The 22,996-nt window shown below is 34.8% G+C and overlaps 1 protein-coding gene across 3 annotated transcripts in view; it reads left to right on the forward strand.

The window, feature by feature from the left end:
• Window positions 1–22,996, forward strand: part of LOC149080091 (alpha-mannosidase 2x-like) — a 141,821-nt gene that overhangs the window by 79,163 nt on the left and 39,662 nt on the right. For all 3 annotated transcript variants that reach the window (XM_089239076.1, XM_089239075.1, XM_089239077.1), the window contains exons 15-17: window positions 3,301–3,397; window positions 10,686–10,808; window positions 16,426–16,537. In XM_089239076.1, coding sequence (XP_089095202.1) covers window positions 3,301–3,397; window positions 10,686–10,808; window positions 16,426–16,537 — 332 coding nt within the window. The remainder of the gene's footprint in view (window positions 1–3,300; window positions 3,398–10,685; window positions 10,809–16,425; window positions 16,538–22,996) is intronic.

Raw genomic sequence — 22,996 nt, forward strand, 5'->3', positions numbered from 1 at the left:
ATTGTTAGAGTACAATCCAAAGGACATTTTTAAATTGTAACAAAAAAGCTCTGGTTTACAGAGTTATGCCAAATACGGCTGTTGTTAAAAAAAGGATTAATGGGTTCAAGAAGAATAAAGATTGCATGGCATTGCTTTTAGGCATGAATGAAATGGGTAATTAAAAGTTTCTGCCATCATCTTAATGTTTTGTTGATAGTCCCATAGGGTTCCTACAACCTGAAAAGTCAGGGAAAATATTTGTGGTCAGGGATCAGACAGGAAAGTCATTAAAAGTCAGGGAAATTTCTAAACACTTGATTATTTCTTCAAGCTGTTTTTTCATTCACTCTTGCTTATTTTTGTAAATTTGGAACCAGATTTTTAAATGGTGGAGCATGTTGGTGGAAAAGTGAGCTTTATCGAGGATCACTGAATACATTCAATATATTCGTATCAAGTAATATAAAATAAGTGAGTTTTTTTAAATGAATTAATTTTTTTTACATTTTGATTATACTTCACCAGAAATTTGATAAAAATCACACATTCAGAAATCATGCTGATACGAGATACATTGAGGTAATTAATTTCACTTAATTTGTTTTCTTCACTAGTAAGGCTAGATTTGTCATTATAGTTAATGTTATCATCTTTTACCTTTTTTTTTCCACCTCACAGGGTCAGCAAAATAACTCCCCTAAGCATCCGTTGTACCTATTTAACTATCACAAGCTATGGAGCAGGTTGGTGTTTTCTAGATTTCATGAAATCTATATCATTTGCAAGCTATTCCGTCCATTTCCTCAGCGTTCTTGGAATTTCATTAGTCTTCAGTTTTATTTGTTTTCTTTCTTTGTCTAATCGACTAAAAAATTTTCCATTAGAATATTTCACAGCATTTTTTGCATGCTCAAAAATCTCACTGCTCAATCTAATCTTGCACATGTTCTATGTGTATCTCAGTTTATCTCATCAAATTGTGTAAGTGTTTCTAATTTGGAAGATATAGTATATCTATGAGAATGAATATATGAAATCAAGATTGCAGTAGAAAAATAAAAATAAAAATGAAGCTTGACCTATCTGAATGAAGTTAATAAAACAGATAGGACCCTAAGATGCAGAGAAACAAACATGGTTCACAAGCTGGCCACATTCACCAAATTCACTGAATACATTTAATGTATTAATATTAAATAATATAAAATAAGCAAATTTTTCAAGCAAATTAATTTTTTTTACATTTTGAACATACTTTACCAGATTGAAAAATCAACTTTACCAGATCTTTAAAAATCAAACATTTACACTTATTTCATAAATTGAAGAGTCTGGATATTTAAGAATCACTCGGAATCTGTAACTCTTGTTTCCTGGCGTGCTGGCTAAAGTAGTAATCAAAAAAATTTAATCTCAAAATTAAACAGTTGCACATTCAATCATACTATCATTCATTTTTTTTGGATAGAAGAGATAACATTTGTTGTCCTAATCAAATGTAAATCTGGATATGTTTTTTTTTAAAATAGGTATTGTATAATGTGCAATTTTTGGTAGGGATAATACTGTATCAATTTAATGTTTTAGAAAATATTCAGTTACTTGCTGACCAGGGAAATCGTTCAGTCAAAATTTTTAAGAACCCTGCCCTATGAGCAGGATTTTTTTTTTCCTTTACTGTCAGCATGACAATAAAAGACTCTTGCTGTCATGACTCTCTTGCTCGGATTGATGAGTAAAAAAAAAGTTTTGTATATTAAATAAATAGGGAAGGGTAGTTGCAAGGAATGGAGAATGAAGCACCTGCTCCAATAATCTTGTTTTCTTCATTTTCTAAATGTTAACAAAGATACAATTTCTGCGATAGAGCACCTGAGTGGCGCCGTGGTTAGATGCTCGCTACGTCTACCACCATGAAAGCTGTCATCAAGTCAGAATTCCATCTTGGGGAGAAAAAGGACATAAATACAGATTTCCTTCCCTACTGAACTACATTTCCAACCCAACTCAAACGGTACTAAATTGCTGTATGGTGATAAAACCAGAGTTAGTGTGCAGTGAAGAAGTAGTAGTTTCTAAGATATATCAGAGTGGTACTTCAACTATATATCATCCAAATTTGTTGCTAAAAGGGGTTAATTTTCTTATCTCTTGCAACACCTCTGTGCTCTTTGATATTTGTATGCCATGCTCCCTTGATCTTTGGCATCTGTTCTTTCATTTTGCATTGAGCTAAACTCTTTCTTTCGAATTGAACACAATTCCAGTCTATTGCCATGGGCAATTTACTACCAAATGATTTGTGCAGGAAGTGTGCATGTGTACCTAACTGTACAATTGTCTATCTTAGTGTTGTGCATGAATTGTTAGTGCTGCCATCTATTTTTCAAAGTATGAGTGAAGTATAATTATTGAATATTTATAGTAGGTCTGTTGCTCTCTGGTGAGACTTTTTAACTTTGAAGTTGAAACCACAGAAAACCAACTTAAGCCGATCCACTGTGTCGCCAGTGGAGTTTGAACCCGGGTTCTTGCAATGTGAGTCTGTCACTATGACCACACAACGGCTGAGCCAAGAACTGCCCACCCAATATTTTCTACTTAGTTTGAATGAACTACATTCACATTCCAGTCCATTAGAACTGCAAACTTGAAAAAAACTTGTTGCTTTGCTCATTGTGAAATGAAGCTAAAACAACTCTACAAGTTACTGTATAAATGCAATCACCTAAGCTGCATTCACAAATCCAGTTTCAGATTTACGAGGGATCAAAAATAGATGTGTTGAGACGGGTTACCTTCTCATAGTACCTCCTGATAGTTTCTCATCCGTGTAGAGCAGTGGTTCTCAAACCTTTGTCACAAATGGCTCCCTTGCTCTGGTCAATGTCTATCCGCTGCTCCCCACAATAGTCAAACTAAGAAAAAGAACAATAGTCTTTGAAGCACCAAACCAGCACATATAAATTTCGACAGCTCACAGCGACACACAGTTTGAGAATCATTGCTGTAAAAGTAATGAGGAGAAGAGGTAGGAAATATGAAGAGAAATCCTTTCCAACATCTAAGGCCCAACAAATCATATGTATTTGTACAACAAATCATATGTATGCATATAACAGTAATGCATTCTGTAATTTAATCTATTATACAATATGGTAAAAAACTTAAATTGAATAATATTGTATATTTACCTATATTAATTTACCCTTATTAGACATAAGTTTGGTGACAGAATGGTGTCAGATGGTGAGGCACTTCTGTACATATTATTTTATTATCAAGTAAGATTTTGTTTTTTTTGCTATTTTTATCTAGTGGTTTTATAGTTCAGCTTGTGAAGCCACCTGATGAGTTTAGTGTCAAGTCAAATTCTATCACTGCAACTTTCTCAGGTTATGATGGCTTACTCAGGGTATGTCTTTCTTGTTGAGAAGTAGCTCTTATATATATAAAATATAAGCTCTTTTTATAATTCCTGTGTGTGTTGTTTTATAAATAATTAAATTTAGAAAATCTCATTATGTTAATATACAGCAGGGCTCGGCACGGGTCACTTTTTTTACGTAATTTTCGAGCCCAGGTCACTTTTCCCACTTTTTTAGCGAAAAGAAAACGCGACCTCTGTCTCTCACGTATTTCTGGTGTAGCTATGTTTCTCTTTTATTCTAGGAAGAAGGTTATAGGTTCAAGGTCACCTATTTTCTTCCTCTCTTCATACAGCTAAAGCAACATCCCCTATCAGAGTTGCCAGATTGGCGGTTTTCCTGCCAAATTGGGCTGGTTTGAAAACAGTTCAGCGGGAAATTTTTGTCTTTGGCAGGTGGCTGTTTTCCAAAATTGTGTTCATGGTGAATTTCTCCCTATTTTTCTTTGCTTGTGAGCAAAGAAGTTCTTCTTTTTCACTTCAGTCCCCACCATGTTTTTTTTTCCTGACAAGGTGGAAGGGGGGCATTGGGGGGGTCAGAACATTCAACCACAATGCCTTTGCCTCGCCTCTCCCAAAACAGTGTCTACACCTCCACTATTTCCAAACAGCTGTAGGTTAGTTTCCCACCCTACCATATGGCCAATATCACCCCTCCTCCATGGATGATTTAATGGTCCGGGGGAGAGGGGCAGCAGAAGCTATAAGCTGGGATGGGATTGCTGCGCCAATTGCGCCATTAGCAATTTCTTGCTACATACTGTGCCATAACGTTGATTTTCCGAGAAAATTTGGTGCTTCTGCGCCAATCGGGGTTCTCTGAAATTTCCCTCTTCAACTTTCGCTTTCGATGACGTCATTTGAGTCATTTGCTGTGACATCAACCTCGGCGTTGCTATTGTAACTTATAGAAAACCTTTGTGTATGTTCCAATTTTTTTTTGTAGAATTCATCAAGATGCCGGTTCTGCCAAGGTTTCCTGCATTTGGGTGTGAACATGGTGTGCCCGTATTTCAGATTCCGAAAACCAGTGTCGTCTCCGATTGATTAAAAAACTGAATTTCAAGCTAAAAAAAGTTTGGGTTTTTTAACCAATTGGAGACGACGCGGGTTTTCGGAATCTTGGAATACGGACGCACTGTTTGCACCATCGAGCTGGAGGTAGTATGGCATCAGCGGTCTTCGCCTTGGCAGTGCTGAGAACGTCATCCGCAACATCATTCGTCGGAAGATCACGTGAGTCAGTGAAAACACACACAATCCCCCATTATTTTCTTATGGCATAAATAGGAGTTTACAACAATAAATGAAAAAAATAATTTCAGCATTGGTGAGATAATTCCAAAATCAATGAAAGATAATTTCAGTATTAATGGAAGAGATAATTTCAGTATTAATGGAAGAGATAATTTCAGTATTAATGGAAGAGATAATTTCAGTATTAATGGAAGATAATTCCAGCATTAAGAAAATTCCAAAATTAATGAAAGTGCTAATTTTAGCATTAACAAAAGACTATTCCAGAATTAATGAAAGAAAAATCCAAAATAAATGAAAGAGATAATTCAACACTGATGAAAGAAAGAATTCCAGAGTTAATGAAAGAAAAATTCTAGTTTTAATGAAAGATAATTCAACATTGATGAAAGAAAGACTTCCAGAATTAATGAAAGAAAGACTTCCAGAATTAATGAAAGAAAGACTTCCAGAATTAATGAAAGAAAGACTTCCAGAATTAATAAAAGAAAGACTTCCAGAATTAATGAAAGAAAGACTTCCAGAATTAATGAAAGAAAAATTTGAAGAAAATTCCAGAATTAATAAAGGAAATAATTCCAGAATTAATGAAAGAGATAATTCAGCATTGATTCAGAAGTAAGGAGTGGAGTCATTCTCAAAATGCTAAAGATATTGATCTCGATGCCAATCCTTCTGAAAGCTGTTCACAGCTCGCATCCAGGGCCGTCTTAAGAGTATCATGGGCCCCTGGGCCAAGTAGTTTTTCGGAGGCCCTTCCTTGTAAATCCTAGAAAATTTCAACCGGGTCTCATTTTTGTGAGGCCCCTCTTCTCTTGAGGCCCCCGGGCCGTGCCCAGTTGGGCCCATGCGTTAAGACGGCACTGCTCGCATCAAAAGTACCAAGACAGACTTCAGCACCAAAAACTTTTGATAAGAAAGTTTCACGACCAGGTGAGAATCAAAGACTAAAAGCAGAAGAAAGGGAGTTGGAAATTCAGTTGTCATCATCAAAAATTATGCTGAACACTGCAGAGAAAATGATAGAAGTGGGGATAAAGAGAAAAAACTTTGTAGACATCGAAAGTGGGCAAGTTCGTCTGAAAACACTGAAAGAAAAAATGTCTAGGGTTTTTGAGAAATTAGAGGAAAACAGCGTGACGTGAGTCAACAAAATGTCATGAGGTTTTTTTAACGTATGCTTATTTGTTTGATTTGTAAACTTGGATTATGACTAAGTTTTACGTTCTTACAAGTGGATGTAAGTTTTATCAAACATCAAGAGAGTTAAATGAATCAACAAGAGTTAAATGAAAACTTGACCCGAAATTGTAACCAATTTCTGTAACACAAAAACGTAACAGATTTACGTAGCACAAAAATGTAACAGATTTCCGTAGCACAAAAATGTAACAGATTTTCTTAACACAAAAACGTCACTGACTTCCATTACATAAAATCGTCACTAGTTTCAGTTGCTTAGAAACAGGCTCTTTTTGAGTTTGTGATTTTATATTATAGAGTAGATTTGTATATAGGTCAATAAGAAAAAAAAAATGGGATTGTTGTCATTCATGTAGCTCTTAAGAAAATATTCTTGATGTTGAACAGGAGATGGCTAATAAGTATTGAAAACATCTGTTGTGCTGAGAATTTCAAGCTTTGTTACTTTTGGAATGCTTAACATAGATACAATAAACTTTGCTTAACAAAATCAATGTATTTCTACTACTTTGTCTTGAAAACGCTGCATTTTTGAAAGATGGTTAAGCAGCGAAGTATTTCTACCACTTTGTCTTGAAAACGACACATTTTCTAAAGATTGTTTAGTAGCGATAGTCTAAATTGAAACACTTCAAATCATGAAATATTTTTTGTAGATTATGTCTGAAGAATTCATCACAAGATTCTAATGTCATTGTTGAACGTATTATCAATTTGGGATATAGAATTGAAAATATCCCTCAGCCGATACATGAGAAGAACAAATAATAGTGAATCCCGAACATGTGCTAGCAAAATTCAGGCTGCACCATTTTCTACAGCAAACAGTGAATATACGACTTAAATTATTTGTTGCACTTGCTGTTTTTAATTGCACTTGTAATGACTCAGACGAGGTGAAAAACACATCTGAACAGATTATACAGACTTTGTAAATAAAATTTGTACTAGGTAAAAGAAAATTGTATTTTGTGTGCTGCCATTCTTAGCATAACATGAATAAAAAATCCACTAGTGTGTGGATGGAAAAAAATCCTCTCCTTCAAACTTTGTGTTATTTCTTTGTTTTGTTTCTTTAAACGTGAAAACTTTCTACTGTTTAAATTAATTTTGAGATGAGTTGTGGAAAGCAGCATGAGGAAAGGCATTACAACTGGTGCCTACAATTGGCGTAATGTAATACTCTCTCTTGCTGTTAATAAATTTGCTAAGGTATTCAAAACTCCTGTTTAGTAAAATGGTTAGTTGATTTAATTATTTCTTATAATGTAAAAATACTCAATTTGTAAGAGTTCTATTGAAATGCAAAGTTTAGTGAAAACTGTTCGTACGATTGCAGATTGTCAAAATTTGGACACTTTTTACAACTATTTAGGTCATTATATGGCCACTTTTTAAAAATATTTAGGTCACTATTTGGTCACTTTTTGAAACATTTTGGTCACTATTTTCACTAGTTTTGAGGCCATGAGTCATGCTGAGCCCTGTATATAGTAGACAGTTTCTAACTTTTTCTACTTTCGTAAAAATTCCCCTCCCCCTTTTGTCCAATTTTTCGGTTTTGTCTTACTTTTTTCTACTTTTTTACCAAATCTTGTCAACAAAATTTGTGTAACTCTCTTTTAATGAAAAGGGGATCATATCGAAATATTGCCAAGTAATACAAATTTAGTAAGCAGAAATTGTTTTTTTTTTTTTTTTTGGTTATTTGGGGGTGTAGGTGGGGTCATGTGTGGTTTATTAATTTTTCTTTTGCTTACTTTGAGGGTTCAAAAACTCATTTTGTATCAATGTTTGAGTAGTTAAAAACTTTTATCTGGATAAAAAAAAAATCATTTTGTGTTTACTACCTCATGGTATTGGACTATTCATTATACAGACTGTCCCAAATTGTTTGCACAGCGGATATATCTGTAACCGTTGACTTTCGACACATACTTTCAGTTACAAAAAGTTTTCAAATGATGTGCAGTTACTTTTATCATGCTCTTCTCACCGACCAATAGCAGTCGTTTTATACGGAACCATTGCCGATAGATTACTGAAGTCACGTCGGTGTGCCATTTTGTGTCTTTCTTGTGCTTTTCTTTGTTCTTGTGAGTTTTATTTGGTGTTTTTTTTTTTGGGTCATACTCTGCAGTGTTTTCTTTATTTTTCTAGATTGGTGTTTTTTCCGCTTCTTTCATATAAATTTGTGGGTTTTTTGGATGTTAGTGTTAGCGAACACTGTATACTTTTTCCCATGTACACTCTGTAATTTTTTGTTCCTTAAATAGAGATAATTAGCTAATACTAATAAGTACACTTTGTAGCTTAATGCTTTTTTTGGGGTGTGTTGTATTCTTTATGTACATATACAGTAAAACCTCGATAAGTTGTCACCTCAAGTTATCAAAAAATTATGACTGCTTAAGCAGAGTTCCGTCAGTTTTAATGTGCAATGTTATGAAAATCGTGTAAATTTAAAGTAATATGACATTTATTAAAGTGTGAATCAAAATAACAATATATTAATAAAATTTATAGATTACGAAATAAAAAATAATAGCAATTTTTTATCTTTCTTATCTCTTATTACTTAAATTATTGTGGTGAAATGTACTGTACACTTTGATTTATACTAGTAATTTTTAATTTAGACTAACAGAGCAACTGTTAGAATAGGTAGCTTTTCTTCATAACAGAACTCTCTATTGCACATTATTTTTACACATATACATCAAATTTAATTTTAGTGTTTGAATTTTTCATCAGTAGTTCATGATGCAACTACAAAGTAATCTCGAACACTTTTGACTTGGTGGAAGGTCCCTGGGCAGGGAAAAGTAAACAGAAGACCTCAGCTTGGGAAAGAATGTCTAATTTTTTTCAACAAAGACATTTTGTTTAAATTTCAAGCCCTAAATTAGTAGAGTCCATGCTTTCTATGATTATTTATTATCCGTTCCCATTGCACTTTGACTTTAACTTGATTAATTTGATTCTTCGATTTGCATAATTTTTGTATTTCCCTGCACTATATGTAATCTTTCACATATCAATAAATTGGGGGGGGGGGCGAATAGCTTACGTTGCTTCTTGCGACAGAGCTTGGGTGTCTCGCTGTTTGTCCAGTTTCTCCAATGGAGCCCAGGCAGAAATGAGATCTAGCTTGAACAGTCCCCAACATTCCAAAAACCTTATCGGCAAATGAACTTCCCCAGTGTAACTTTCGTTACTTAAACTGTTTCGTTTGGGTATATAGGATTTTATGGTGACTTTTAAGCATATGGCAATGCTGTTAACAAGCTCTTTTTTTTAATGGGAGAAATAAAAGTAGTCTGTTCCTCTTTCTCAAACTTTTTCATAGTGACGACTTAACTGAAATTTGCGACGAGTAAACGAGGATTTAATAACATTGTGGTCTTTGAGAGCTGGAAGGGTCTGAAGAAAAATTATGACTTAACCGGAGTGACGACTTATCAGGGTGACAACTTAACGAGGTTTTACTGTGTATTTTCTTCGTGATTCAGTGTTGAGCATTTTATTGTACTTAATTTTTTCGTACAATCTTTTAAATATATTTTGCATTGTAATGTATTTTACGTTATTTTTATTTCCTGTTAACATTTTTCTTTCTCCTATTTTTTTAAGTATTATTATCCTTGTCTGTTGAGATATGAATAAATAAATAAAGAAGGAAGATTAGTGTTAGGGGAAGATTAGCAATGTTCAAGACATTTTTCATCGTCAAAAGCTCCCTGGGCGAGTAATCCTATGGGTGGGAACGAATCAGGTAGGAGCCGATATTAGTGGGGCTCTGTGAGAGTACCGGGACTTACTATTATCTGCTCGGGAGGAGGGTTCATATGTGGCAGTGATTCCAGTACTGCCAAGGGGTAGGAGTAGGATCCACCATTTCAACTTGGGCCTGAAGGACATTTGCTCCTCACTTGGGGTTATGTTCTTGGAGCTTCCTGCATTTACCGATACATGGCTTTGTTGAGATGGGATTCATCTGAATAGGAGGGGGTCTGGGAGGTTTATGATAGGCTTATGTTGGGTTTTTTACTCCCAGACCACATAGATGGGAATGTGGGTTAATTAATGATAATAGCAACAGTATTGATGGGGAATTACCCACCTCTGACTTTCATGGTTTCTCGATTGGCACTAAATCACAGGACATATTAAAATGTGTGCTAATTAATACCAGGAGCTTGGGTAATAAGAACGGTTTTTTAGAAAGTATGATGGTTGTGGAGGGCCTGGATCTTATAGCCATTACAGAATCTTGGGCAAACGATCGGGGGATAAATCTTTCTTACACATCTCAGGACATACTTTTTTGAGAAATAGATCTGATAGGAAAGGGGAGGGGGACTGTTGATATTCAATAAACATAGGAGTACTCAAGACTCTGCCATAAGGCCAAACTAGAAAAGATCTTGGCAACAGTATAAATACGGCCGCAGAGTTCTGGTATTTATGGTATGTCATGTCAGTGGTAAATTATCTCAAGTCAACATTTTACCATAACATTGTTTTCAGGTATAATACTTTTCTTTTATATAAGTTGGGTGTTTCCATTCAAATACACAATTGTTTTTTTAATTGCATTCATCATGAAAAAAATTCAGTAAGGTTTAGTATGATTGTAATTGACGAAAGAAAACTAACTTTTCTAAGTAGAGGTTTTTCATGATACTTTTTTTTTCTTGTGAAAAAACTGATAAGCTCAATAAGTTATGAGTTCATCCTAGTTAAATGAATTTCATACATTTTGTAATACATTTCAATCCATTAAATGATGATCATATTTTCTTAAATATTTCAGCAAGTTAATGTAAATGAAGAATTTTCTGTTGATATGAAGATTCAGTTTCTTAAATATGGAACTCGCAGTAAAGGAAAAGATAAAAGTGGTGCTTACATATTTCTTCCTGACGCGGAAGCTCAGGTATGATTCAAGACTTTCAAAAACACTGCATGCTATATAACTTACCTTAACTTAATAATATTGTTTGTTTCTTCCATTTTTAATTTTTATTGTTCAAAATGATGTAGTATAAGGCAGCGTTTGACAATGCATAGATCATGTACCAGTAGATAGTTACTTAATTTCAATTCATTGTGAAATCTTTATTTATACAATTATTCTATGAAAATATTTGAAATAAAATCATCATGAAACATTCATCAATCATAAACATTCATATACAATCATCAATATCATACATATTGTAAGATATTTGTGATTGTACTCAAATGATTACAATTTTGTAAAAGACAAAATGAAAAATATTTTTTTGGTAGACTTGGCAGTAATATACACTCATGTCCATAAATTAAGGATAATCCAGAATCTCACGGAAATCGAAATCTGAAGTAAAAATTTCACCTGTAGAATTATCACACACATCTGCAAGAATGATATGCAAATTTCAGGAAGCCACCAGATGTTGCCGATAGTACGTTACAATGACGAGAGTGTAAGAGAGGGGTATATAAGGAATGGTGGCAAAGAAGTAAAATTGTTCACAAGAGTTCTGTCAGGCGCTCAGTGCCATAAGCGAATAGTTATGACACAGAGGATGCATATGGATGATTTTTTACGTGGTAGAATTATCGGCCGCCTGGAATGTGGGCATACTCAGATGGAAGTATCCGAGGAACTTGGAATTGCCCAAAGTGTCATCTCTAGGCTTTGGCAACGATTCCAAGATAACGGAAATGTCAGTAGATGTTACAGTACAGGTCGCCCCCCGAGTTACAACGCCGAATGAAGACCAGTATTTGGCAGTAACTACCAAAAGAAGCAGACGGAGCACAGCATCCGACCTGTCTCATCAGCTATCTGCAGCCACGGGTACCACAGTTTCAAGGCAAACCATGTACAGACGTTTGGGAGATATTGGTCTATATGCTCGCAGGCCTGTCAGATGTGTTACGCTCATGGCAACTCGCTGTCGGCAGCGATTAGCCTGGAGTAGAGAACATGCAATGTGGGCATCGTCACAGTGGGCTTGTGTGATGTTTTCCGACGAGTCCAGGTTTAGCTTGCAGTCTGATTCACGTCAGACTTTCACATGGAGAACGCCAGGTACCCATTACCATCAAGACAACATCATTGAACGACACTGTTACAGTGGTGCAGCATTACTCGTTTGGGGTGGAACTATACTGGGTTCCAGAACAGATCTGCATGTTCAAACTGGAACCATGAAAGCCCAAATTTATAGGGACATCATTCTGGAACAACATGTACGTTTGTTTAGGGGTGCCATGGGTGCAGAATTTGTGTTTATGGCTGACAACGCCCGTCCTCACTGAGCAAACATTGTAAACGAATGCCTTGAATCTGAGGATATAACCCGTATGGAATGGCCAGCATTCTCACCTGACTTTAATCCGATAGAGCATGTGTGGGACATGCTTGGTCGACGAGTTGCAGCCCGTCAACGACCTCCTACATGTGTACCGGAACTTCGGAGAGCATTGCTTGCTGAGTGGAGTGATCTTCCCCAAGATCAGATCGATTATTTGATACTCAGCATGCCTAGGCGTTGTACGGACTGTATTTCATCGCATGGGAGACATACAATGTATTAACCATCATACCAACCATGTAATAGTAAGTTTTTGTAAAGGAGATATTTTTTACAATTGTCCAGGGAGCAAAAATCGTCGTTTTTATGAATGGTATCATACATACACCATCGTTTTTGTTCTTTATCTTTTGTTTAATAAATGGGCTTTATGAATAAGTAACATTTGTTTTGTTTCTGAACCTTTATTTGCCGGAGCTGGCGTTATCCTTAATTTATGGACATGAGTGTATAAGAACATGAAATAGCGGGATTACTCTTCATACATTATAGTTAAATTTTTATATGTAAAAAAGTCATTAAATAGCTTACCAGTTGATTTGGTTATCAACCCCTGATATAATAATAATAACGTGATCTTCACGTATTCCCAAGGGATCAGCATGATCCATCCAGGGAATTTGTTAGTGTTAGTAGACATCCATGCCCGAACCGGGATTCGAACCCAGACCTGCACAGTGAGAAGCTAGTTCCCTAACCACTCAACTGCCAGGCAGCTGGTTTTGCTCCTATGAAGTAGCAAACTACACCTGAATAGAGTTTATAAGCAATTCTTAAGTAGGGAAATTCAAGCCTCTGTGGTGAGAGTATTTTATCCTTTCTTTTTAATGCAACAATAGCATGTTGCAACACTAACATACTGGGAAGAGTTTCTCAGTCTTTTCCTTTTGGAATAAATTTTATTCTTTATTATAACTGGTGGAAGCCATTGCCTTTAAGAGTCTGTACATAATTGAAAACTAACCAATCATTTCGTCATTCAAAGATTTCAGACCCAATTATTTTTTTCCTTTCATTTTCTGTCACCATATTTCTTATTATTGTCACTATTTTTTTTTAATTCATTTCAATTTTTTTGAAAATGTTGCACCTTAAAATTTGTCGTTGCTTTTGATGATAGCAGGTTCTTAATCATCACTACATTGGATAGGTAATATCTGTCTAATTAGGATGAATAATTAACTTGTGGAAAAATTTGTGAGCAAATTTTCATAGGATGATAAAGTTTTCTCAAAAAACCACTACTTGCATCATCAAAGAAAATAATTGCAGTGCTCCAACTTACGAATGATTCTCACTTGTATGTTGCATTATTTGGTCTGTATTTATTATTGTTGTATTATTATTTATTATCATTTCTGTGGTAGAAACACAGCTACCCTGTTTTAATTAGTATAAAAAAATGAACTCATTTTTTTCCATTCATATTATCATATATGCGGGACTCCTTCAAGCACAGGGCACAGTGTGGCTGCATCCATCACACATCCCTGAGGACAGCTCTGGCCCATTTAATTGAATACTAAATATGTATCAAAATGTATCAAATGAATGGCAACACCGCCTTTGTTTACAAACACGTACGTACGAGAGCTCTCTAATTTTTTTGTTTATTAGACAAATCTTAACAAAATATTGCCTGATAGGGATCATATTCTGAAAAATGTAAGTACCAAGTACCTGAAAATGATAAAATTTACGTGAATTTATTAAAATATATAATGTAAACTTAAAAAGCACGTGTATCAAATTTGCACATCAAGAGAACAATCGTAGTGGCATCTGTGAGACAAAAACTGAAACAATTCAGAAAATAAAAAAATTGGGGGTGAATATGGAATGTGAAAATTATAAAGGTGCCATTGTGGACAGGGGTGAAGTTTTTCAATGCAAAAAATTTGCAGTGATGCTACACCCTGTTTGTGTAGGAACAAGTGAGCATGCTTTTAGATAGAATGGCTAAAGTAAAAAAAGATGCTTATTTGTGCTCCAAGTGTGAAAATGCAGAGGAAATCAAAAAAATGAAAGCAGGCTTTGACGAGAAACTTGATAAACTGGAAAAAATCATTGAGAAGCTTTGACAGGAGATGAGAAATGATTTTACTGTGGCAATCAGAAAACTGACAAAACAAGAGGAGCTCAATGAATGAACGGCAGAATTTTGCCACTGGACTTATCCTGTTGCCAAGATCTCTTCCAGCCCAGCTTCGTGGCAGAGTCCGGAACACTTTATTTTGTGTCAAAAAACATACAATACAAGAGGAGCTGAACAGTAAAACAGTTAACGTAGCAAAGGCAGACCTGTCAACTCTCCCAATTTAGGCGGGAGACTCCGGATTTTTCATGCTTCCTCCCGCTCTCCGGATTTGTTAAAATTTCTCCGGATTTTGGCAGAAAATTAGATTTTACGTGAGCTTTCACGTTGTCAGGGCGTCAATGATTACCGTCGTCGTTAGGGAAAACACCTAAAGAGGACAGCCGTAGTCATTTCCATCGAACAGCCTTAAAAAAGTCTCTGTGACCGCATTTAAGCAACTGGCAAAGACGCGACTTCGTTTTCGTAGCGTTTATCGGCAACCATTTATCAGGGGCATGACCTTGGTTGCCGAAATTCCTGTATAATCATTATTGTATTCCATTAACAGCCGTTCGGTAAACACGTTTTTTTCATCGGCAGCTTTGTAATTTGAATTTTTTTTAATTGTTTCTTCCGATTAAACATCTTCAGAAAGAAAATATAAAACTTTAAGCTATATAAAGCTAAATATATAAAACTTTTAAGAGTTCATATACCCAAGATTATCAATCACTGATAGCATCCACGAAAGGAAACACTTATGTTATACATTATGAACAGTATGTAGATGTGATTTCTCTATTCTGCATTGAAAGAAAGACATGGAATTATATTCTGCTCAGGGGCAATCCAGAACCTGCCTTGGGAGGGGGTGGGGGGGGGGAATGTAACTCTTTTTCTTAATTGATTAAAAAAATTTCTATTTTTTCGAAAATTTTTAATGAATTTTTTTTTGATCGATTCTACGAGTGTCGGGGGGGGGGGGAGAATCTCCGGATTTCTGGATTTCAAAAGTTGGCACGTCTGCAAAGGCAATAACTTTTAATTCATCGTTTGTTGAAGATCTCTGGAAAAAGATATGTGAAATGGAATCATACATTGAATCTATTGATAAGGAAATTAAATCGGAAAATTTAAGCCTGAAAAAGAAGTGAAGGGGTTCAAAATTAGAATAAATGACATAGAAAATAGAAAACAAGAGCAGGAAAAACAAAATTGAAATAAATGGAGTTCCAGAGATGCTTTCAGAGAATGTCATAGAAATTGTAAATGCAATAAAGCAAGAAATAGTGATACAATAAAACACAGAAATAGAGAACTTGCATAGAGTACCCACAAGAAATGCAAATAAAACCAAACCTATAATAGTAAGATTTGCAAGTGAACACTCAAAAGAACCGTGGATACAAAAAGCGAAGTCTCAAGAATTGACAGCTGATACAATAAACCCCAACTTTGCATCCAATAGAATATATATAAATGAACATCTTTCACAGGAGAGCAAACACTTGTTTTTTCTCGCCAGAGAATTTAGAAAGGGCAGCGACTTCAAATATGCTTGGACAGAAGATGAAACAGTTTTCTTCTGAAGACTTGATGACTAGAATTATAAGAATAAGGGATGAGGAAGAGTGATGAACAATGAAAATGATATAATAAACTTGTACCAACATCAACCTCTTCTGGAGGGAATATGTGATGTAAATAATTTTTTAAGTATTCTCTAAAAAGCAACAAGAACATAAATATGCTTATCTTGAATATATAAAGTTTAAAGTCCAGTTTTGATAATTTTCTGGTATTCTTGAGGTCGTTGCCACAATGTATAGATATTATATGCCTGACAGAAATATGGTTAAAGGGAGATTAATTATTTAATTATATAAATGACATTGTTAACTATGATAGTATGAATGATTATCAAACAGCATTAAACTTGGTTCTACATCAAATATCACAATTTTTTACAGGTAAAAAATATAAAGAGTTGGCTACATTTTTTACATGAAATGTTTTTGATGGGATTTAAAAATATATACTGTTTATAGATTTTGTATCATTATTTGATTCAATAAAAATTCTTGATTCTTTGTGTATATTTATTCTTTTAGGAAGTGAAAATTGAAAACCCACAAATAAGGGTTCTAGAGGGTCCACTCATGTCAGAAGTAGTAGTGTTTCTTCCAGAAATAGAGCATCATTTTCGCCTGAAGAATTCAGCAGGTTTATACTCCCATTTTTTTAAGCTATGCATTTTTTATGTGCAAAATCATTTATATTATTTACAAGATTGAGTTCAAATGTGTATTCTACCATATCTCTTAAAGCTGTGTTTTTTCATTGCATCAAAAGTTAGTTATATTGATAGGAATTCCCTATGACAGGAGGGAGCAGTTTTGCTCTAAATCAAGAAATAAGATGTCACTGAGAAAAAATTGTTTGAAGAACACATTTTTTTTTTAAATTTAAAAAAAGCTTGAAATAATAGATATATACACTACATAGTCATAAGTCAGTGTTCACGTTGGAGTTTGACATTTTCAAGAATTTCTAGGAAAATACTTGATGAACTGTTTTGAAATTTCGGCCATGTAAACCTAATATTTATACTCACACTTTCCAGTGAAGATTCAGTTACCAGTGCATTTAGAGGACCAACAAGAAATTAAATAAGAAGATATTTTTGATCAACCCAGTATCATAAATAGCTGCAAATGATTTGAAATTTTCACAAAATGTTTTATATTAGCTTTGCGCAATATCCATATGCATTTTCCTGAAAATAACACTCAAATTCACATCGCATTCTAAAAACTCCAATTTCATCGCATGATTTTCGCTTATGACATGCTGAGTTCCAATCACATTTTACAAAACTTACAAGAAATTTGAGAATTCATAGAAAACAAATTATAATGAAATTTGAGATGAAACAATTGAATATTTGATGAGAAATGAGCATTTTTAGAAGATTATTTTGTAAGCATGCATGCACAAACAATGTTAATTTTTTTCTTATAATTTGGTTGCCAGATTTTTTTTTCAAAACTGTTTTTAAGTTAATAAATTTCACATTAGTTGTCATATACAGGGAGCACAGCTAACTCCTCGACCCACAAATTACTGGCAAACCATTGATCCTAGAGGAATACTTCCAATTAGAAAAAGTATCCAAATAACACGAGAGCTTCAGATGCGTCATTCATATTGCAAAGGGGTTTTATAGTCATTAAAATAAAATAAAACTTTTTATATGTACTCCCTGTGCTCAAATGCCAAATTAGAAAATTGTTGCTCTGTCTCTCCTGAGACCAGCAAAAGAAATTCCACATTTCTAACTCCAATATTCGCTGAGATATTTAAAAAAAAATGGGGGAAAGCATTTTATATTAGTTTGTGCTGTTTTACCCCCAATGTTTCTCTCTTTTTTGAATTCAAATATCTCAGCAAATATTGCACTTAGAAATGTAGAATTTCTTTTGGTGGCCTCAGGAGAGACAGGGCAACAACTTTCTAATTGAGTTTTTGAGCATAGGGTGTCAATATAAAATTTAATTTTTTTATTTTATTGACTATACAACCCTTTGCAATATGAATTACTCATCTGAGGTCCACACAATATTTGGATACTTTTTCTAATTGAAAGTATGCCTCTAGGATCAACGATTCGTCAGCAATTTGTGAGTCAAAGAATTAGCTATGCACCTTGTATAGGGCAACTTCAATGTGGAGAAAATTTGTAAAAATGTCTGCGATATAATGAGCATTAAGGTCGAGATTACATTGTAAAAGTTCTTTTATCAAATGTGAAAAATTTAATCAACATGTGCATTGGTACATTCAAGCAAATGTAACAAATAGACTTATTGGTTGTTTTTCAAGCTATAAAAGATCTTTTATCACACTTTCATACTGTAATCTCGCCATAATTTAAATTACTTGCTGAAAGGAGCTAGATGATGAGGGATTTTCCACAAATTGGTGCTTCGATTAATTTCTGTCATTTGATTATTTCAAGAGTAAGCCTACAGCATTATGCTTCAGAGAGAAGACACATGTTTGATGCTATATGCGAGAAGTTCTTGAGCACGAATATACTGGGTTCGTACATCCTCACAAACTCCGTAAAAAGTCCTAACTTTTCATTTCCCTCTGAAAGGGCCCTACTCTTCACTTTTTACACCCACTCCTGAAAAAGTCCTTATTTTTTTCTCTGAAGGGATAATCCTTCTTAGAATAGGCATTGCCCCATGATGATGAATAGCATTGCCCAGGAAAATAAGAGGAAGCTTCTCCCAAGTATAGAGGAAGTATTACATAAGCAAATTTTTAGCCATTTTTGAACCCCTCCCCCCTTGTCAGCAAAACTTCGTCATCAGCTCTGCCCCTCTGAATCCTAACGCATATTGGTGGAATCAGAAACGTAATGCCCCCCATGTAAGATAGGGAGCACGTAGAGGCATGTTACTTAAAGTGCCCACAAACTATCAAAAGGTTTTTCTCGTTTTTGGCGCACCGAGTAAGATACCAGTAAAAAAATTTCATATTTTCATAAAGGGTGGTTGATGACATAGGCATTATCCAAAACCTCCTCCCTCCTCCCCATCATAAAAAGTCAGCAAATCAGAAACCCCTCCCCATCGATGCTGACGTAATACTTGAATGGCCCCTAATAGGAAACATGAAAGCAGGGGGGAGGGGATTAGAACATCGAATGGTTGTGCATACCTGCCAACCGATTTTAATCATGTTTAGAACAATTTTAGCAAATTAATATGATTATACGCTTTTGCTTCTGATAAAAAATATGATTTTTTACCAAATCGCTAATATTGAAGTTTTCTGCCTGTGTCGCAAACTGGTCAGTTCCAGTGATTGACATCAATCCGTGGAACCAGTAGCCGAATATTCTCCCACGCCCAGCGGTGAGAAAAATTGGAACACCATTGGGAGTTTTCCCAGTAGTTTTACTGGTACGACTTATGCGGTAAAACAATGTCTCAACCCGCCTCTGTCTGTATTATGCAGTATACTGAGTGGTGCCTCAATCCTTTAGCATCCATTTGATGGATCAACATTTTTCCAAAATTTGCATGCCACCCCAACCCTTTATGCTTTCATGAGTTATATAGCTTTTTATTTTTTAACCCACCTTTTTTTCATGAATAAGAAAATGGATCGTGTTATGCTTTTTATGGATAGAGTAGGATCTTTTTGTTCATGAGGTTGGCAGATCTGGTTGTGTGTGTTGGCGGGTCATTAACAATCCAATCATTTCGAGTGGGTCCTGGATGAATCTTTTTTTTTTTTGTTTAACATTGTGAAATTTGCAATAGCAGAATTCCAGGATAAATCCAGTCTGGGGCCTCACTAAAAATCTGCAAATTGGGTCCTGGATTTCATATAAATGAATACAAATTAAATTATTGGATTCTCGCTCTTTGGTTGGTGGCACTTGGATTTTATTCCTTGGCAAAATGAATATTAATAGAAATTTTTCTTGATCATCGGGGGGCGTAACAGGGCTCCAGTCTGGAGAACCCCATCGGAAGTTGACTCATTTTGGGTGGGGTTTGCTTGATGCATCTCATTGGTTTTTTGTTGCTTTAAGATTACAAAATTTGTCAGTAAGCTGATACTTTCACGTGCCACTTTTCATAGCACTCTGACAAAGTAGGGCAAAATAAACAAGATATGATGTGAAGAGAAAAGGGGATTGGCTGCTGAAGGGTGCAGGAGGGCTGTGCCCCCTTCCCCCAGTATAGCTATATTCATAAACTTTTCTATGATATTTAATTTTTAATAAAAATTTTTTGACTTATTCACAAATGCATATTATGTGAAGTTGTCATGATTTCAAAATACATTTTGTGGCTCCGTAAAAAAAAACAATGTATGTAAGGATTTGAATGAAAAATGAAGTTAGTTATTTTGCAGCTTATTAGCATATTTTCTTAAACAGTTTACAGTGATTTAACTCTCATTTGGTTTAAATCTGATATCTTTATCTCGCAGGAATAGCCGCAGCTAAAGCAATGAGCTCCAGATAAAAATGAAATTGATTGAAAACTCAGTACTTCACTTTCGTCTTATTTGAATCACTTCCATACTACTACCGCAACTCACACTCTCTTCTTTCCTACTGAACTTCTCAATCCCTAATCCTCATCATAATGCTGTGTTACTGTTCAAATTTGTGTTCTCAAACAGTAGCTTATTACTCATGCATGCGATCATGGTATGCCTCTTCCTTTTCAGCAGCTGTTCAGTAAATTCTTACGCATCATACTTTTAATTCTGAAAGTTGAAATCTTAGAATCATTGGCCTAGAAATTTTAAAAAAAGGACATTTAAAAGAAAATCAATCCTCATACGGTGGGGGAATTCTTTTATTTTTAGTCTGGTAATGCAATTTTTTTACGGGCAAGTGGGGGGGGGGTTCAGCCCCTGACACCTGAAAAACTCCTTAAAAATTCCTTACTTTTTGTTTTGAAAATTTTGTATGGACCCTGGTATATATTGCCAAAATGAACAAACTGAAAGAAATAATGAAACGATGGAAAATAATTGAAACACCAATTTGTGTTGGTGTTTGTCTGTCAAATTTGTGAAGCTAATATATTTTAGTTGATTAGTTGCTTGAGTAGCAAGTTGGACTAGATCAAACGTACCAGGTTTTATTGAAGCTATAAAGATAATAAACATACTATATATACATACTCTCGATCTTTAGTGTCAGTTTGGGATGAACTCCAGTAAAATTAGTGCAGTTATAATCTTTGATAATTAAAAAAGAAGATGAAATCTTAGGAATTTTTCAGAAATTATTGATCACAGCTGTGATCTATCTGCTAAATAAATGTTTGCTGCAGAAATGTACTTAGGTATAAAAATGGACAATATACCTTCATTACCAATTTAAAATACTTTTGAAAGTTTCTTTACATTCATCAAATGCCTCTTGGAGACAAAGAATATCTAACTTCAAGAGAATACTTTGTACATATTTCACATGATGTATCAGTGTTTTCAGTCTCAGTGACAGTGCTTTTTTTAAGTAAAATGCATCAATGTTACATGCATTCAATGTTACATAGAATTTTTAACTTTTTTTGTTATGAAATTGCTGTTGTCACATGATTTAGTTTTAGAGAAATTCTCATCTTCTGCCTTTTGATTCAGTGATAGTATTAAACTTATCCAATCCTGTCTTATGAACATATTGTAAAGTTTCAAAACTTGTTTCAACTTTCATCTACATCCATTTTAGTTGAATTAGAATTAGAACCCTCCATGTTCATAAATCAGTCTGATGTATGACTTGAGGAAACCCTTTGAAAATGCAATAAACACTTTAACAAACCTGTCAGTTAAAAATGAAGTTGGATACCAGGTGTAACTAAACCAACTATTCAGATAATTAAATATAAAACACTTAAAATTAATGGTTCCACTTTCTTTTCAGAGGAAAAAAAATGTGTATGGCACTTACAAAGCCTGAATCTATGGAGATGAGCATGAGCCAAAAAAAAAACATATGACTTTTGCGCCTCTGCTTCTTAATGTAAAATCTTAGACAAATACAAATGCCACAACAGATAAAATTCCTGAGGTGGCTGAAAAAAATGCTCATAAAAATATGGTTGTAGAATATGTATCAAAACTGCATCAACCCAGTAAGAGCAATAAAAAATTAATAATTGTGATAAAATATAAATATACATACTGCCCATAAAAAATTATGGTTGTCGCATCTAAGTATGGATAGCTTCTCAATTTATCCCAATATGTTTATGATATTTATTTTTAAACATGTCAATTGTGTTAGAATTCACGACCCCCGGAGGTGAACTATTCTATTTATTTACAACCCTATTAGAGAAAAACTTGCTGTGACACCACAACCCAGAATTGTCCCTTACCAATTAATACTAGTGTTCCCTTGTCAAAGCAGTTGATTAACAATGTATTAATAACTCATGGTTCATTTTATCCATCCTGTTGAAAATTGTAAACACTTCATATTCCCCCTGACACCTGCACTCTTCCAATGTAAGCATTTTCAAAAAATCAAGTGTCTCTTCATAGCTTAATTCTCGTGTGCAGTCAATAGTCAAGAGTATGCAGGGCTCTTCTCTGCCCCCCCCCCCCCCACCATCCAACTCAATGTCCCTATGTAAGTATGGACTCCGAAACATAACGGGGCACTCCAATCCAGGGCAAACTATGCTCTGGAAAAGTGGAAGAATCCCATGTCGCAATCATATTAAAGTTTGTCTGGAGCCTCTCCTTTTTGCTTTGATTCTTGACTACCCTCCCCCATAAGCTTCACATCATCTACAAATTTTCTCACAATCCCATCGATACCCTGATCGAGCTTATCTATAAAAAGTGAGAAAGGAATGAAACGAAGGATGACACTTCCTTGAGGGACTCCACTTTTAACACCTGTCCAATCAGAAAATTCGCTGTTCCTCACAATCTGCTGTGACCTATCTTGCAACTACGAATCTACCCAATTCAACCAGTTTCTCCCAATCTCATGTAAGTACTTCAAGAGTTTATTATGAATGGCTTCTAGAAATCAAAATAAACATCAACATTTTCGTCTCTTCCCAAAGCCTTAATCACATGATCATAAAAGTAAAGGAGGTTGATTACACATGACTTCCCCCTTCCTGA

Source organism: Pholcus phalangioides, unplaced genomic scaffold (assembly GCF_987345545.1).
Source record: "Pholcus phalangioides strain wild (caught in Gottingen) unplaced genomic scaffold, Ppha-v1.0 ptg000011l_1, whole genome shotgun sequence".
NCBI lineage: Eukaryota > Metazoa > Arthropoda > Arachnida > Araneae > Pholcidae > Pholcus > Pholcus phalangioides.